This window comes from Salvelinus namaycush, chromosome 5 (assembly GCF_016432855.1).
Source record: "Salvelinus namaycush isolate Seneca chromosome 5, SaNama_1.0, whole genome shotgun sequence".
NCBI lineage: Eukaryota > Metazoa > Chordata > Actinopteri > Salmoniformes > Salmonidae > Salvelinus > Salvelinus namaycush.
In genome coordinates this window covers 13532204-13551267 of record NC_052311.1, presented here as the reverse complement: position 1 = coordinate 13551267, position 19064 = coordinate 13532204, and the positions used below count along the sequence as shown (strand labels likewise).

The 19064-nt window shown below is 42.8% G+C and overlaps 1 protein-coding gene across 1 annotated transcript; it reads right to left on the bottom strand.

The window, feature by feature from the left end:
* Positions 1 to 2533: 2533 nt before the first annotated feature.
* slc30a9 (solute carrier family 30 member 9) lies at positions 2534 to 19047 on the bottom strand. The gene is made up of 18 exons (XM_038993628.1): positions 18814 to 19047; positions 18041 to 18190; positions 17709 to 17903; positions 16756 to 16906; positions 16322 to 16414; positions 16025 to 16107; positions 15495 to 15553; positions 14556 to 14626; positions 13487 to 13589; positions 12977 to 13032; positions 12706 to 12841; positions 12384 to 12423; positions 11950 to 12021; positions 7830 to 7937; positions 7269 to 7434; positions 5820 to 5949; positions 3937 to 4050; positions 2534 to 3497 (listed from the first exon to the last, which is right to left on the bottom strand). Exons 2-18 carry the CDS (start codon positions 18147 to 18149, stop codon positions 3453 to 3455), a joined length of 1731 nt encoding a protein of 576 aa, XP_038849556.1. The 5' UTR covers positions 18150 to 18190; positions 18814 to 19047; the 3' UTR covers positions 2534 to 3452.
* Positions 19048 to 19064: the final 17 nt, after the last annotated feature.

Genomic DNA, 19064 nt, shown 5'->3' with positions numbered 1-19064 from the left:
GAGCATCCAATTGATTGATGGGTCATATTAGCTTAGTGCAGAGGCCTGTAGTACTATATGGGTAAAATCCATCTAGAGTCCGCGGGAATCAAATCATTGCGCACTACTACTGGCGCACAAACATTCAGCACCATGGACAGTACAAAATAGATAGCGAAGACTGATCGCGGTCTCAGCACCACAGCCGCTCTGCTCATAATAAGCGAAGATTTAACATACCTAGCTGTGTCTAGTTGTGTAGGGAATGTGGCTGTACGAAGTCCTGCACAATAGACTGCAATGCGTTTTGCTATTGTAGGACCCAGCTGGCTAACGTTAGCTAGGTTAGGAGTTAGGGGTTAGTGTTAAATTTAGGAGGTAGCTAAACGGGTTAAGTAACCATCGGTCTTGTATAACAATACCACACTTAACATATCATACTAATGAGTGTCCCAGATTTACATTTGCTATGTTACATCTAGTCTATGAGACCAGGCTGAGATTCTTCAATGAAAGTGCTTCTTAGTCCAAGAAGAAGCCCAATCTGTGTCTGGGAAACCAGCCTATAGGAAATACATTTGAAGATTACTGCAATACTGTTCTCCCTGTAGGTGTCCGCTCATACCATGCCCCACCACTAAGATAGTGGAGCCCCACAATATAAAAAGATAAGGTACCTAATGGGAAGACAGGGAGGATATGTATATTCTGTCTCCCAAGTGGACAAATACCTATAGTGTGGAATTGTGGTAGTTCAACACAAGGAATGCCTGTCGAAATTTGGGCTATGTCCTCCCCACTCAAAATAATTACAGGAGTAATTCATCAGTCCTAAGGAATACTAAACAAAACTAACAACTCAACGAAGAAAGCTAATGATAAATGTTCATAAGTTAAGATTTATTTGAACTCCTTCAGCAGTAGTTTCATTGTTCTATAACCAAAGGAAATCTTACATTATCAATGAACACTTTAAAAAATATAACCACACCTCACCCCTGACAAAATTCAGAAACAACTCCAGCCCACCTCTAAAGAAAGCCGAGTATGTATTCACCATTGGGGTATAAGCTTACAGCTGTGTTTCCGTTACATCAACAGACATGAGCGCAGAATTCAAAGAAAAGCAGTCATTAAATGCAATGGGTCTTCTCAGGCAGGTGAAATGTTACAGAACATTCAGGGAGAAATTAATAATATATCACAGCTATGATTTTCTGTCATATAGAATTAGGAATCATGTCAGCTCTATTCATTACATTTCTATCTGCAACATTCTGAACATTTCGCCTTACTGACTACACCCGCATAGAGCAGAAGTATCAAGCTGGGAAGGTCAAAGTTGGGACAATGGCTGTACAAACATCACAATCTTTTATGGATAGTCAGCATTAATATTATTTATTTGTCATTGTCTTATTAGTCTTTACACAGAACATCCATGGTAAAACATGAGTTTTATTTCACATAAGGCTCAGAAACAAAATGGCTACCGACAGTCCACTATTATTTATAGTGGTAAAGGAGGGGACGTTCGCCCTCTCTGGTTGTCCAAAGACCACTTCATCTTTTGAGCAAAAACACAATCTGTCATCTGCTGACAGAGTAAACAACTGACCGTCCCCATGTTTGCAGAATTTCACAACACGCAGAGGTCCACAGCTGTATCAAGTCTTTTCATAGCATTGGTGTGATTTTTCACACTAGTGCTACTGTATTCAAGATCAGTCATCTCACTCAATTCTCTTAAATATTTCAAATCAATAATTCTTAGAACCCTTTTGAACAACTCTTCTTTCATCAATGGTATTATGCTACCAATAAAATGTTATAGTAACGCAATCTAGTCATCACTAATGCACATTTTCATTCAAAGAACTGGCGTGATCTGAACTTGCAGTGTGCATAGGTCCATTACCTAAAATAAAAGAAAAGGGAAAAATACTTTCTCTACATACTGAAAATAAACTCTTCTCTGCTGCTTTTGTTAAGTGTACTTGAATAATTATTTGCATTCATAAGGGAATACTTGCAGAGGGAGTACGGTTCCATGTAGCTTCATAAGCTTTATGTATAATGAACAACAATATAAACGCAACATGTAAAGTGTTAGGTCCATGTTTCATGAGCTGAAATAAAATATCCCAGAATTGTTCCCTACGCACAAAAAGCTTATTTCTCTCAAATGTTGTGCACAAATTTATTTACATCCCGATTAGTGAGGATTTCTCCTTTGCCAAGATAATCCATCCACCTGACAGGTGTGGCATATCAAGAAGCTGATTAAACAGCATGATCATTACACAGGTGCACCTTGTGCTGGGAATAACAAAAGGCCACTAAAATGTGCCGTTTCGTCACACAACAATGCCACAGATGTCTCAAGTTAAGGGAACATGCTGACTGCAGGAATGTCCACCAGAGCTGTTGCCAGAGATTTAAATATTCATTTCTCTACCATAAGCCACGTCAAACTTCATTTTAGAGAATTTGGCTGTACTTCCAACTGGCCCTCACAACCGCAGACCATGTGTAACCACGCACGTGAGCCCAGGACCTCCACATCCGGCTTCTTCACCTGTGGGAAGACCTGAGACCAGCCACCCAGACAGCTGATGAAACTGAAGAGTATTTGTCTGTAATAAAGCCCTTTGTGGGGAAAGATTCATTCTGATTGACTAGGCCTGGCTCCCCAGTGGGTGTGCTTATGTCCTCCCAGGCCCACATTTCCCAGACAGGTGAAATCCATAGATTAGGGCCTAATTTATTTATTTCAATTGACTGAGTTCCTTACATGAACTGTAACTCAGTAAACTTTTGCATTAATATTTTTGTTCAGTATATATAACTGCTTATTGATACTGGTCTGTTTGAATAGTCGATAGACATGATTTTTCAACTGACTTGTTTTTTTGTTCTTGTGGAAAGATGAATAAATGTCAACACATGAGAACGATATTCAAAAGGTAACTGTACAGCTACAGTGTGAGTGAAACGCACCACGACCAAGTCCAGTTTTAGAACTTCTGTGCTTTGAGCCCAGTCTTCACTGCCACACCAGGTGTGCCACTGTCTCTAATACCCCTGTGCTTTTGAACAAACACTTCGTAACATTGGTAACGGCATGGTCAAATCTACATGGAAAGAAGTGGAACTAATTAAATCCCTGTCCCAGCACGTGTCTGTCGCTTATGTAGTTCTGTCCTTGAGCTGTTCTTGTCTATTAATGTTCTGTATTATGTCATGTTTCATGTGGACCCCCGGAAGAGTAGCTGCTGCTATCGTAACAGATAATGGGGATCCTGATAAATTACCAAAAAGGACTATTCTACAGTAAGACTTGTTCAGATGAGTTGGATAGGATGGGAGACAGCGGGAGGCAGAGTGCAGAGGTCGGCTTGGCTATCCTCCAACCCCCATTTCTCTAGTTCCTTCTTGCAGTCGCACGACATTCCCTGCGTAGATCCGTAGTGTTATAGAATCTCCAGGTCGACGTGCCGTACCTCTGGGTTGCGCAGCTGTTGAGTGACAAAGAAACCGGCCGCATTAGATATTCCACAAAAGTATTAAATGAATGGCAGCCATCAACTTGGATGACAATGTTTAAGAGTACAGTATGCATTAGAGTTCATATTTGTGGTTTTGATCACCAACTAACAATTAATACAAGATGTCTCATGTGAAATATTGCTGAACTGGACTTAACAAGCCCCACAAGCTGCAAGTGTACTCAGGACTGTTTGGTTCTGAATCACTAACCTTTTCCCTGAACTGTGCACTTCCTTACCCTCCATTAATGGATTGGTTCTTCATGAATTGATTCAATGTATGCATGTGCTCGAGGGAGTTCACCATATTTCTTACACCAATCCAGTACTTTTTAAATTCACAATGGGGATTGAACATGTGCACACTGGGGAGACAGGAACAGAGAACGGGAGTGTAGCTCCTCTCTACCTTGAGCTCTTTCTCCAGGCGGTCCACCTCAGCCCCCAGGGTGTCAATGATGTTCTCGCCGTGCTTCAGCATAAAGTTCTCCAGCTCATCAGTGGTCTTCACCTGCTGGATGTCCTACAAGCCACAACAAAGACACACACACACACACTTGACTAGATAATCATAGCTTGCGCTGTTACATTCAGGGAGTCATGTGTCATTAAAACTTCTTATGGATGCAATCCCGTTAACGGGATGATATGACAACAGCCAGTGAAAGTGCAGGGCGCCAAATTCAAACAGAAATCTCATAATTAAAATTCCTCAAACATACATGTATCCTATACCATTTTAAAAGGTAATCTTGTTGTTAACCCCACCAGTGTCCGATTTCAAATAGGCTTTACAGCGAAAGCACCACAAACGATTATGTTAAGTCACCGCAAAATCACAGACAGTCATTTTTCCAGCCAAAGACAGGAGTCACAAAAAGCAGAAATAGAGATAGAATGAATCACTAACCTTTGATGATCTTCATCAGTTGACACTCATAGGACTTCATGTTACACAATACATATATGTTTTGTTCGATTAAGTCCATATTTATATCCAAAAACCTCAGTTTACATTGGCGCCATGTTCAGAAATGCCTCCAAAATATCCGGAGAAATTGCAGAGAGCCACATCAAATAACATAAATACTCATCATAAACTTTGATGAAAGATACATGTTTTACATAGAATTAAAGATAAACTTGTTCTTAATGCAACCGCTGTGTCAGATTTCAAAAAGCTTTACGGCAAAAGCACAATATTCAATAATCTGAGAACAGCCACAAAAGGAAGCCATACAGTTACCCGCCAAATTGTGCAGTCAACAAAACTCACAAAAAGCATTATAAATCTTCACTTACCTTTGCTGATCTTCGTCGGAATGCACTCCCAGGACTCCCACAAGAAATGTTAGTTTTGTTCGGTAATGTCCATCATTTATGTCCAAATAGCTATTTTTGTTAGCGTGTTTGGTAAACAAACCCAAAGTCAGGAAGCGCGTTCACTAAAAGCAGACAATGTCAAAAAGTTCCGTAACAGTCAGTAGAAACATGTCAAACGATGTATTGAATCAATCTTTAGAATATTTTTAACATAAATCTTGAATAACGTTCCAACCGGAGAATTACATTGACTTCAGATGTGCGATGGAACAGAGCTCCCTCATGTGAACACGCATGGTCAGGTCATGATAGACCTTACTCAATCCCATCTCATTCAGCCCCCCTTCACAGTAGAGGCATCAGACAAGGTTCTACAGACTGTTGACATCTAGTGGAAGCCGTAGGAAGTGCAAACTCATCCACATCCCACTGTGTATTCAATAGGGTCTTGGTTGAAAATCGACCAACCTCAGAATTCCCACTTCCTGTTTGGATTTTTTCTCAGGTTTTTGCCTGCCATATGAGTTCTGTTATACTCACAGACATCATTCAAACAGTTTTAGAAACGTCAGAGTGTTTTATATCCAATACGAATAATAATATGCATATATTAGCAACGGACTGAGGAGCAGGCAGTTTACTATGGGCACCTTTCATCCAAGCTACTCAATACTGCCCCTGCAGCCATAAGAATCATTCACAAAAAAAATAAAAAGTGTATTAAATCAGTTTGAAACAAAAACTAATTTCCCTAGCCCCATCCCTCAGCTGTATACCAAAACAAGTGGAAGTGCTACTGTTTGGCTGAAAAACAAATCCCAGAATGCAGCTTTAAAAGGATTGTAAAATGGCTACCAATGCAGATAGTCAACCCTAGTAATCCAGGCATCCAACTTTCCAAAGCAGAAGCTAAAAAGCTATGGTGAAAAACAGTCTCCTTAATGAAACACTTGTTAGCGTCAGCCTTACGTTGAGGATCTGTTCTATGTCCTGCTTCTCCAGGTAGGAACGGGTCACCACCCGCCCGTCAAAGTCCACCTCCGCCTTGAAGCGCACTTTACTCAGCCCTAGGTCTGTGGCCTTCACATCGTGGATCGCCCTGGTCACAGCAAAGACAAAGTGGGGGTTAAATAGCACAAATTTAAAAAAATATATTTTGAAATAGGGACCACAGGTGTAAATGAGCTAAGTAGCTAACTCTTGTGCAATATTTATTTTGTGCAAGGTCACTGACAAACCATAACATGAATACATTAAGAGCATATCTGGGGCTGCATATATCAAGCATCTCAGAGTAGGAGTACTGATGTGGGTTCAAGTTCCCCTCTGTCATTGCAATCTTATTCATTGTGATCTTAATCAGCTCTCTTACTCTGGCCATGGCTCCAGCAGACCTGCTCTGACTTAGAACCAAGGTAAGGCCTTGGCTACTTTTCAGCTTGCATTTACATAACAATGGCTAACTATTAACAACTTCACACAAAGCAACAGTGTTGAATAATGCAGAGGTTGTTGTTTCTGCTCGTCACAAGTCTTTAGTGTCACACTCCTGATGGAAACACCACAACGCTAGAGCTGACAGTAAGGTAAAACACTGGCGGCCCACTGGTGTAGGGGTAAGTTTCAATGGAAAAGCACCAAGTGAGTCTACGGGGCAACTTCACAGCTTTACATAAAGCCCCACTGGCAAATTGGCAACACATCCCTCCCGGACCTCCTGTAGGGCAAAGCATGTACAAGTGCAATAAACATTTTATGATGGATGCTTTGGAACAGCATGATCCTGGACCATGGTTTCCCAAACTCGGTCCTGGGGCCTCCCAGGGGGGTACGTTTTGGTTTTTACCCTAGCAATACACAGCTGATTCAAATAATCAAAGCTTGATGAGGAGTTGGTTATTTGAAATCAGTACTAGGGCAAAAGCACGCACCCAGGGGAGTTTGGGAAACCCCGTCCTGGACTATAATGTCAGTGCTGAGAGCTGAGGCCTGGATCGTGTAGGGACACAGACCAGGGTCATGGTCACTATGGACCACGACAGAAGACGTTTTAGAAAGCTTTGTGGTCGAAAATTACAATTAGTAGGCCTACTTCTTATTGGTTGTCCCACCCTGTTTTAGTCGTTTCATTCCATTCAGTACCTTATGAACGCAACCTTGGTACAGGGACATAGAGGCCTGGGTGCCATGGACTTAAAGGCAAGGTCATAATGGAAAACTAAAATGAGCATTTCTCAACGAAAACTCCAGGTAGTCCCTCCCTGCTTGCATTTAGTTTTGTGGTTACCGGTAATAAACAACTGTAAGACAGGGGCCATGGAGGCCGCTCCAAGGTGAAGATTCCCCTAGGTACAGATCTATGATCAGCTTCCCCTCCCCTAATTCTAACCCAGATCAGCATCCAACGGGGCTACTGACCTGACGGCGGGGTCGTTCTCCAGGAACTCTGTGAGCTTCTGGACGTGCTCGGCCTGGATGGAGCGTCCCAGCAGGGCCTCAGTGTTGGTGTAGATGAGGAAGGCGGACACAGCCCCCAGGAGGGTTCCCACACCCAGAGAGCCCAGGCTATCGTACAGTGGGTTACCTGGCACAGGACACGATGAGAAAAAAATGTAAAAATAAGAGTTGGTCTATGTCCCAAATTGTACCCTATTCGCTATACAGTGCACTGTGTTGGAAATAGGGTGCCATTTGGGACGCAGCCTAGATAAAAGGTGTTGCGGCCTGACTATGGACGTGTTCCAGGTCATCTTTACTGCATTTGAAGGCTACATAGGATGTTAGTAATATGTACAGATTTCAGACTCAGAATACACAGCATTGGTTTACTGGTAATATCAAGTCTGACTGTCCAGAGTTTAGACAGCTGGGTAACTGGAGAACTCAAGTTGTACAAAGTTGTCCTACTGGAAACGACATATGTGTGGGGAATGTATGCGTGGGGGAATGAATAGGGTCTCTGCGTAGGTGTGTGTGTACCTGTGAGCGAGGTGAGCCCCATGCAGCTTGAGGCCATGATCACTCCCAGTACGGCAGCAGAGTCTTCCAGCAACACCACGTTAGTGCTGGGGTCTCGGCTCTGCATCACTGCACATCAAAACATACTGCCTTACTGATCACAACAATAACTACTGATGCACATACAGTACCAGTCAAAAGTTTGGACACACCTAATCATTCAAGGGTTTATTTTTTTTACTATTACTATTTTCTACATTGTAGAATAATAGTGAAGACATCAAAACTATGAAATAACACATGTACATGAATCATGTACAGTCGTGACCAAAAGTTGAGAATGACAAATATAATTATTTTATTACCCCATTTTTCTCCCCAATTTCGTGGTATCCAATTGTTAGTAGTTACTGTCTTGTCTCATCGCTACAACTCCCGTACGGGCTCGGGAGAGACGAAGGTCGAGAGCCATGCGTCCTCCGAAACACAACCCAACCAAGCCGCTGCTTCTTAACACAGCGCGCATCCAAACCGGAAGCCAGCTGCACCAATGTAATGGAGGAAACACCGTACTGGCCCGGCCCGCCACAGGAGTCGCTAGTGCGCGATGAGACAAGGATATCCCTACCGGCTAAACCCTCCCTAACCCGGACGATGCTGGGCCAATTGTGCGTCGCCCCATGGACCTCCCGGTCTGGGCTCGAACCCAGAGTCTCTGGTGGCACAGCTAGCGCTGCAGTGCTTTAGACCACTGCGCCACCCGGGAGGCCACGAATATATATTTTCAAAGTCTGCTGCCTCAGAATGCCATCATACAATTTGCATATACTCCAGAATGTTATGAAGAGTGATCAGATGAATTGCAATTAATTGCAAAGTCCCTCTTTGCCATGCAAATGAAATGAATCCCCAAAAAACATTTCCACTGCATTTCAGCCCTGCCACAGAAGGACCAGCTGACATCATGTCAGTGATTCTCTCGTTAACACAGGTGTGAGTGTTGACGAGGACATGGCTGGAGATCACTCTGGCATGCTGATTGAGTTCGAATAACAGACTGGAAGCGTCAAAAGGAGGGTGGTGCTTGGAATCATTGTTCTTCCTCTGTCAACCATGGTTACCTGCAAGGATACACGTGCCGTCTACATTGTTTTGCACAAAAAGGGCTTCACAGGCAAGGATATTGCTGTCAGTAAGATTGCACCTAAATCAACCATTTATCAGATCGTCAAGAACTTCAAGGAGAGCGGTTCAATTGTTGTGAAGAAGGCTTCAGGGCGCCCAAGAAAGTCCAGCAAGCACCAGGACCTTCTCCTAAAGTTGATTCAGCTGCGGGATCGGGACACCACCAGTACAGCGCTTGCTCAGGAATGGCAGCAGGCAGGTGTGAGTGCATCTGCACGCACAGTGAGGCGAAGACTTTTGGAGGATGGCCTGGTGTCAAGAAGGGCAGCAAAGAAGCCACTTCTCTCCAGGAAAAACATCAGGGACAGACTGATATTCTGCAAAAGGTACAGGGATTAGACTGCTGAGGACTGGGGTAAAGTCACTTTCTCTGATGAATCCCCTTTGATTGCTTGGGGCATCCGGAAAAAAGCTTGTCCGAAGAAAAGGTGAGCTCTACCATCAGTCCTGTGTCATGCCAAAAGTAAAGCATCCTGAGAGCATTCATGTGTGGGGTTGCTTCTCAGCCAAGGGAGTGGGCTCACTCACAATTTTGCCTAAGAACACAGCCATGAATAAAGAATGGTACCAACACATCCTCTGAGAGCAACTTCTTCCAACCATCCAGGAACAGTTTGGTGACGAACAATTCCTTTTCCAGCATGATGGAGCACCTTGCCATAAGGCAAAAGTGATAACTAAGTGGCTCGGGGAACAAAACATCAATATTTTGGGTCCATGGCCAGGAAACTCCCCAGACCTTAATCCCATTAAGAACTTGTGGTCAATCCTCAAGAGGCGGGTGGACAAAGAAAACCACACAAATTCTGACAAACTCCAAGCATTGATTATGCAAGAATGGGCTGCCGTCAGTCAGGATGTGGCCCAGAAGTTAATTGACAGCATGCCAGGGCAGAGGTCTTGAAAAAGAAGGGTCAACACTGCAAATATTGACTCTTTGCATCAACTTCATGTAATTGTCAATAAAAGCCTTTGACACCTATGAAATGCTTGTAATTATACTTCAGTATTCCATAGTAACATCTGACATATCTAAAGACACTGAAGCAGCAAACTTTGTGGAAATTAATATTTGTGTCATTCTCAACTTTTGGCCACAACTGTATGTAGTAACCAAAAAAAGTGTTAAACAAATCAAAATATATTTTATATTGTTCAAAGTAGCCACCCTTTACCTTGATGACAGCTTTGCACACTCTTGGCATTCTCTCAACCATCTTCACCTGGAATACTTTACCAACAGTCTTGTAGTTCCCACATATGCTGAATACTTGTTGGCTGCTTTTCCTTCACTCTGCTGTCCAACTCATCCCAAACCATCGCAATTGGGTTGAGGTTAGGTGATTGTGGAGGCCAGGTCATATGATGCAGCACTCCATCACTCTGATTCTTAGTCAAATAGCCCCTACACAGCCTGAAGGTGTGTTGGGTCATTGTCCTGTTGAAAAACAAATGATAGTCCCACTAAGCGCAAACCAGAGGGGATGGAGAATCGCTGTGGTAGCCATGCTGGTTAAGTGTGCCTTGAATTCTAAATAAATCCCAGACTGTCACCAGCAAAGCACCATCACACCTCCATGCTTCACGGTGGGAACCACACATGCGGAGATCATTCATTCACCTACTCTGCGTCTCACAAAGACATGGTGGTTGGAACCAAAAATCTCAAATTTGGACTCATCAGAACAAAGGACTGATTTCCACCGATCTAATGTCCATTGCTCGTGTTTCTTGGCCCAAGCAAATCTTCTTATTGGTGTCCTTTAGTAGTGGTTTCTTTGTAGTAATTCGACCATGAAGAAATGATTCACGCTGTCTCCTCTGAACAGTTGATGTTGAGATGAGTGTTACTTGAAGCATTCATTTGGGCTGCAATCTGAGGTGCAGTTAACTCTAATGAACTTATCCTCTGTGTCTTCCTTTCCTGTGGCGGTCCTCATGAGTTCTTGACATTTTCTGGATTGACGGACCATGTCTTAAAGTAATGATGGACTGTTGTTACTCTATGCTCATTTGAGCCGTTCTTGCCATAATATGGACTTGGTCTTTTAACAAATAGGGCCATTTCTGTATACTACCCCTACCTTGTCACAACACGAATGATTTGTTCAAATGCATTAAGTAAAGAAATTCCTCAAATTAACAGTTAACAAGGCACACCTGTTCATTGAAATGCATTACAGGTGACTAGCTCATGAAGCTGGTTGAGAGAATGCCAAGAGTGTACAAAGATATCATCAAGGCAAAGGGTGGCTACTTTGAAGAATCTCAAATATATTTTGATTAGTTTAATATTTTTTGGGGTTACTACATGATTCCATGTGTTATTTAATAGTTTTGAGGTCTTCACTATTATTCTACAATGTAGACAATTGTACAGAAATAAAAACCCTGGAATGAGTAGGTGTCCAAACTTTGACTGGTACTGTACATATGTTAAGGGATGACATGCTGACAACTTCAACTTACACAATTGTTCAGTATTAAAGCAGCCATCAGCAGTAGATAATAAAAAAAGCATTGTCCCTGCCCCCGTTTCAGTGAAAAGCTGAGGGTTGGGGCTGGAGTAATGTAACCACTCAAATTCATAGACAGCCATGGATGCAAGGACTGACCATCCATGATATACCAATTATAGTTTAAACCATGTTGAGGGGATACAGTGTTTCTTACATTTATTTTGTGTAAAAATGTTTGGAGTAAACAAGCTTATATTTTGGGTTCTGGCGGGGTATGACAGTTTAAATAAGCTCATGAGGCATTTAGAAGTTATATTCTTCATGAATCAATGGGTACATATTTATAAGTCCAAAAATGGATGTAGCAACTGCTGGTTGCCCCTTTAATGTTAGGGGTCATGTAAGAACTCTGGGTAGATTAGCATTTGGGTGATACTCAAGTCATTGATGCATACATCAAATAAAAAGGTAACAAAACACATTAATATTGTACAAACCATATTCGTAGAAGGACACGCCTTGCTGGCCAGCACTCTTTTTGATCTCATTGATGGCCACTAGCAGTGTTGCTGAGAGGGAGAAGAAATATTACTGTCATGGGTTCCATAGAACAGTCACAGTGCACCTTCCCAGTCAATACATATAGTGCATTACATCCATTATAAATGAATGTACACATCAGGGGCTATCAAGCATCTCAGAGTAGGAGTGTTGATCTAAGATCAACCCCCCCATACAGATAATCTTATTCTTTGTGATCTAAAAGACAAAAACTTAACCCAAATCAGCAATCCTACTCGGAGATGCTTGATAGCCCGATGTGTACATTGGATGTAATGCAGTAAATGTGTTGAATGGGAAGGTGCAATGCAATTCTACACTTGTTAAATATGGCCCCAGAGTGTGATGGTAACATCAGATCATAACCTACCTCCTTCTGAAACCAGAGATCCTGCCAAGATACAGTAAGCCTGCAAGAGACAAAAACACAAACCAACTATTAAGAGGGACAGTGCTCCAAAATCAGTTAGATCAGCCACTTTAGCCAATAGACAAGAGGGAGTAACAGTGACTCAGTAAGACTATGTGAATGTTTGATATAGAGTACATAGCAATCGGATTGTGCAGAATCACTGTACATATTTTGCATCCCAAACAGCCACTTATTTATGTGTGATCAAGATTAGCGATTCTGCACATGGCCATGCCCAAAGTGATCCCTCAGCCTAGGTAACAATAAGGCCACCACTCACCCAAAGCAGAGACTCGATTGGCTGTGGGTGCAGCAGTCCCATGATGCCATGGTACCAGGAGAGACCCGCCCCCATCATGAAGATACCTACGCCACTGATGAGCGAGGCGATGTAGCGCATGTTTGAGAAACCGTACCTTAAATCAGAGAAGAAAAACAGAGTTTGTTTTATATCAGCACTCAACCCCCTCCGGAAGACAGACACCACAGAAGCAGAGGGTGAACCGAGACAGTAACACCATAAGTATAATTAACGGTAGTGTGCTCCTCACGGGTGGACAGCGTCAGGGTTCCGGACAGACTGGCTGATGCCGATTGCAAGAAGAGCCTGCAGGAGAGAGTGATAGGTGTTAACAGAACCTGCTGCCTTTCCACAATATACTGTATAGAAGACAGTTTACGATGACTATGATACATTTCAACTAACTTTTAAGTAACCATGGCTACTGGCGTTATCTACTGCAAACAGAGATGGGACCAATTATATTAATAAATAATTCTAACTCATTCCTAAATCGCAATATCAGGGCATGTGACGACATGTGAACTTCTTGGTACCCAGTGGATAGCGTGTGCGTCCCAACAATATCTCCTTTCCCCTGGAGTGTGCACTTGTTCACTACTCCCCACACATCTGAAAGCAGTGAATTGACTGAGGCATGGGATTGTGGGAAGTTTCTACAATATTTCCAATACCAGACATTTCCTTTCAAATCAGCGAAGGGAAGTGACCAAATGCACCCTGTGGGAAGGAGAGATAAGACATAGCCACTGTATCTGACCTGGTTGCAGGTGTCAGCCAGGGAGTGAATGGCCTCTGAGAACATGCTGGCTGATCCAGTGTACACCCAAGCCAGGAGCTTGAAGATGAAATTCAGTCCATTACTGAGGGCAGAGAAAAACAATCAACCTTACAACGTATAAACATCAAGAAAATAGTAGTTTTCACACAGGGCAGTTAAAGGTTCACCCTATCTTATAAACCTGCAATAGAATTCAATGGGTGGTTGCCAGTGTTTCCAACATTTTTTGTTCTACTACCTTTTCTTTGCATGATCGAGCATATTTTCCAACTGAATGTATCAACACGTTTGATTGTGGCTGTATGCAGACAGAGTTAAAGCTAGAATTCTTAATTGAAACGATAAAGCGGTTTCTCTGACCGTTTCAGTAAAAAGCTGAGGGATGGGCCTGGAGAAATGTAACCACTGAAATTCATAGACCGAGCTATGGATGCAAGGACTGACCATCCATGATATCACAATAATAGTTTTAACCATGTTGTTTTGAGGCTATACAGTGCGTTTACATTTACAAGCATTGGAGTAAAACCAGGTAATATTTTGGGTTCTGAAGGGGTACAACAGTTGAACTAAACTCATGAGGCATTTAAAGTTAAGTATATTCTTCAAGATTCAAATGGGCATATATAATTCATTTCCAAGTAAAAAAAAAAATTTGAAGTAGAAACTGCAGATTGCCCCTTTAAGACCCATACCGTGTCTTGTAAATGAATTACTCTAACTCCTGTACTTCCTGCCTGACATGGGGGTCAATGTGAACAGACCTAGTGGAGTCCCTCATGTGACTGCTAACTCAATAGCCCGACAGTGTCTGGTGTAAGAACCTACCCCTGAACAATTTGTACTTTACTTACATTTGAATCCTCAGATGAAGAAATTGAAAATGTAACTACATTAAAACAATTCTGGCATGCATAAGAATAATAAGCCATTTCTGTGTGGTGTTTTTATGAGTTTTCATGACTGTCAACTTCACAGTAGGGTAAAAAACAGAGTAATGATACTATGCCGGGAGGAGGGGAACACAGACGAGGGAAAGGAGACTTACATGCATATGGCCACCATCACCACCTTCCCCGGACCTTGTGAAAATGTTGCCCTCTTGCTGCCTGATCGGGGCTACATGAGAAGAAGGGAGTTCAAGCCTACTGGAGACATGTCACCTATATCAGACTTATTCTAGGAAAAACACTCGGGTCAATTCCATTTTAATTCAATTCTGAAAAAAATAACCACTTTCATTAATGTTTTAAAATCAAAGTTCTAGGTTAATGTTAATCTAGTTTAATGTAGAATTGACCCCTTTCAGCTAAATGGTACAAAAAAATTAATCAAGACATTAATGCAAAAACACATCTTTCGTTTTACCATAAGAGCCCTTCATACAGGCTACAGTTGCCAGCTAAGTCAAAGTTAGCATATTTAGATGATATTCTAGCACACAAAAATTAAGCACATTATAGAATGCACCATCACATGCTAGGGGGGTGCAGTATTGTCCTGTAAAGGAGTCCGGCACTATACAGAGGCACTCTGTCAATGACAGTCGGAGTGAATAACATTGTCATGTAATGCAGTGATAAAGGGCTTTGTGGATTAAATAACCCCACACTGGGTCAAAGGTCACGTGAAGGACATTGCCAGCTCTGGTTTTGGGTAGCGGCCAGCAGGACATGTAACTACTGTACTGTGGCCATTTCTCTGTCTATCATACGCAGCCTGGTCAGGAGATCCTGGCTGTACATCCATTTAGTCGTGGCTAGTATGGCAAAAAAAAATAACATGGCTAATATGATAGTAGGAATTGTGGATAGTCGCGTTTCTATCATTAAGATATCTTGGTAGATCTACACAAATGACCACCAGAAGATTTCTGGTCAAAATGTGTAATATGGATACATTTGCTCTTTTAATATTAGCTAAGCTTGAGGGCATTCCATAGGGAACAACATCACACTGCTTCAGGTCACATAGGGCCTAAACTCACCTTAGTGTTTCCCCAGAAATCTTTGTACTCCTTTAGCAACTGCTGATTCCGGAAAATATCTGAATGACACAATAAAAAGGGGCGACGTGACCTCAAACAGACTGAGTGCAAGCTTGTAGGAAACAGACACTCAGTGATTCCTCTCAAGAACACTAAGGAACCAGGCAGCCATCTGAGCTTAAGCCCAGGTCATATTCATTAAGGGATGCAATGGTAAATGGGACAGAAAATTTAAAATGAGCCTTCAAACACATTCTGTGACTAACTGTACAGAAATCGGAAGAACGTCTAGACTTGCACTGTTTATTCATTAGGCAACAGATTGAAGAAAACTGACTTGAAACAGTTTGTACAAGTCAGTTTTCAAGTCAGTTTTCTTCAATCTGTTGCCTAATGAATACAACCCATTAGAGACTAGGCAGGGTTACAAAAATAAAACAAAGCATATCATAAACAGCGCAAGTCTAGACGTTCTTCCGATTTTTGTACAGTTAGTCACAGAATGTGTTTGCAGGGTGGAAGACACTTACTCTCTTCGTACTCTCTCTCCTCCACTTTCCTGAGTTTCCTCTCTCTGTCAAGGGCTTCAGGACTTCCCCACACATCTAGAGCTCTGGAAGTCAGATCGAAAGCTTTCCATCAAGCAGTTCTTTCATATCGTATACAATATGGTCTACCTAATAGCATCACATTGGCATAAGGTTGCCAATGTGCTGGTCAACTGTAAAGTGCATGATTCCAACACTTGATATTTATTTTGGTGCTGCCAACACTTGCTTTTTAATTACATGATTTTATGAGTAGTAAGGAATGTAAAATGTACTAACTTGACTTCCACGTCTGATCGCAGGAATACAGTGAAAGCCTCGGTGTCGTCGTGGGGGCTGCGTCGACGGATTTTTCTTAGCTGCACCAGGTCACTGAGGTCACACGACAGAGACAGACAGACTAACAGTCAGTGGGCTGAGTATATTAAGAGTCTTTGCATCAATGACTGAGTCACGGGCATGTTAACATCCCATAATGTGATAATCACAACAGTGTGTTTCCCATTAGCTCAGTGGACGCTTGTAATGCTAAGCAGCACTGGTATGCCTGGAATACACTGGTTACAGAAAAGGATGTCTACAACTTCCTTCAATGTGTACATTACCAAAGCACCAACAGAAAACACACAAGATAACAATCCTTTTGCCTTGATTGACTTGCCCTGTATCCAGTCATGCTTCATAGTCTCAATTCACTGTTGTAGAGTGTTTACCTTGGCTTGAGACAGAACTCGTTCATAGCTCTCACTGCAGTGATAAAGTTGTTCTGGGTGTACTTGGATCCATAGTCCCTCTTCTTAAGGACAGCCCGCACTTTCACTTGAATTGTCTCCATTTGTGTCAGACCTTGTGGTGTTATTGAACCTGAGATAAAAAAAAAAATATATATATTATATAACAACGGTGATGAAATTCCCAATTCAAATAGAGTATACATAACTAAACACAATAACTGAAGACGTAATGCTTACTTAACAGAAGTACTTCCAGCTGCTTTAGGGGTTAGGGTCAAGCATGTTTCAACAACATTCTAAAGACCGATACTTATAATTTCCGATCTTGTCTCAACGCTGCAACTCCCCAACGGGTTCGGGAGAGGCGGAGTCAAGCGTCCTTCAAAACATGACCCGCCTAATTGCGCTCCTTAATACCCACCAGCTTAACCCGGAAGCGAGCCACACCAATGTGTCAGAGGAAACACTGTTCAACTGGCGACCGGGGGTCAGCCCGCAGACATCTGGCCAGCCACAAGGAGTCGCTAGAGCACGATGAGCCTAGTAAAGCGCTACCAGCCAAACCCTCCCCTAATCCAAACGATGCTGGGCCAATTGTGCGTCGTCCTATGGGACTCCCAGTCACGGCCGGTTGTGGCACAGCCCGGGAATGAACCTGGGTCTGTAGTAACGCCTCTAGCGATGCAGTGCCTAGACGTCTGCGCCACTCGGGAGGCCCCAAGACATACTTTTCATTCCTATTTTGATGTAGCAAGACTTCAAGGAAAGAGACTTCCCTGTTCTTACACCTCAACAGAATACTGGGGTGTATTTATTAGTGGCACAGTAGCAAAATGTTTTATCAACGGGTGTTAACAAGTTTGCTTCCGTTTGGTTCCTAGTGAACACATCCATGTATGTATTGCCAACACAGGACAAACAGTGGCTCTTACCTGGGGAGTCTGAATAGGCTTGTGCTGCCCCAGCCAGCACCTTCTCTGTAGTAGGTGGTCCTTGTGTAGGAGGAGGAGAGGGGCCATCCTTATTGCTGCCTGAGGTACAATAGTACTGGACCTGGCCTGTTGCTAGAGAGGCTACACGGAAGTCATGGCTGAACCACAGATTGTGCATCTCTACCTTGTGCCACCCTGTAGGGAAATGTGTGAGTGTGTTAGCTATAACATGTTTATTACATAGGTCCACAACACACACACACTTAGTACTGACAAAGAGTGTGATGCATAAAACAGTGCATCAAGTACTGACTTGAAAATGTGAGCCTCACCGTGGCATGGTCGAGCAACCCTGGGGGTTCGTTGTGACAGTGGGGCTCTTTGCTGCAGGTAGACCCTGCAGAGGACTTGCCATGGTCTCTGTGCCAGGCCGGTGAACATCCTTGCCGTTGCGGGGCTTCGTATAGCAATGCTGGAACTTGCTGTGAGTGATCACAAGACAGCACTGTCAGTGAGCATCGGTTGAGGGCGGCCAAACAACTGGCATCACACACCTCGTTAGCTAGCTACTTTCATAGCCATTAACGTTGGGTTAACATGATAAAAACCAACTCTCCTCCCAAAGAGAACATCATGATGTAACTACCATCTAGAACACTCTCTGGACCTGGCTGTAACGTTGGTTAGCTAATGCCGCCTCATCTCCCGACTCAGATCAGCTAGCTACAATAACACAGTTCCAAATGATCTGACCGGCTAGTAAAGCTAGTTAGCGGCTAGCTAGGTTAACAGGCAGAAGTTCAAATGACACAACTTGGCATTGCATTGACAGCGTCTTATAAACCTGGTCAATCTTACGGCAGTACTATCAATTCATAAAAACGGATGGATACTTTACAGTCTGCTAGCTAACTCGATCTTGGCAAGCCAGATAAAGCCAGCCAGTGCCATCGTCGGACGCCGGTGCGACACCATCAAACAGGTTTGGAAAAGCTAGCTAGCTAGCTAGCTAAAGTAAAGCGTCTTCCTACGTATACATTGCACGTTTGTTTTGGTTGTCAGAAAGTCGGTTAATACATGTTGATTTATTTCAGGACGGCCTTACCTTCTTGTGTTACATTTACTCCGCATATCTCACACCATTTTGAGTTCCGTGCACCTGTTAGCTAGTGACACAAAGGTCGCGTCCACTGCTCAAACGTTGCACGTATTAACCGATGGTTGCGTCCTACGTCATCGACGGTGTCATCGACTGACAGATTGCTATGAGACGAGATCGAAATTGGGGAGAAAAAGGGAGTAAAATACAACAACAAAAATGAGGTGCTTAGCTGATACGTCAAATACCTATCCAGG

Excerpts from the sequence above, each read along its gene's own strand:
- slc30a9 (XM_038993628.1), bottom strand. The coding sequence starts at position 18,149 with ATGTTCACCGGCCTGGCACAGAGACCATGGCAAGTCCTCTGCAGGGTC. Across the intron at positions 17,904-18,040 it reads GGTTGCTCGACCATGCCACG|GGTGGCACAAGGTAGAGATG; the intron begins GTGAGGCTCACA and ends ATTTCCCTACAG. Across the intron at positions 7,938-11,949 it reads CGTGTCCTTCTACGAATATG|TGATGCAGAGCCGAGACCCC; the intron begins GTTTGTACAATA and ends TTTGATGTGCAG.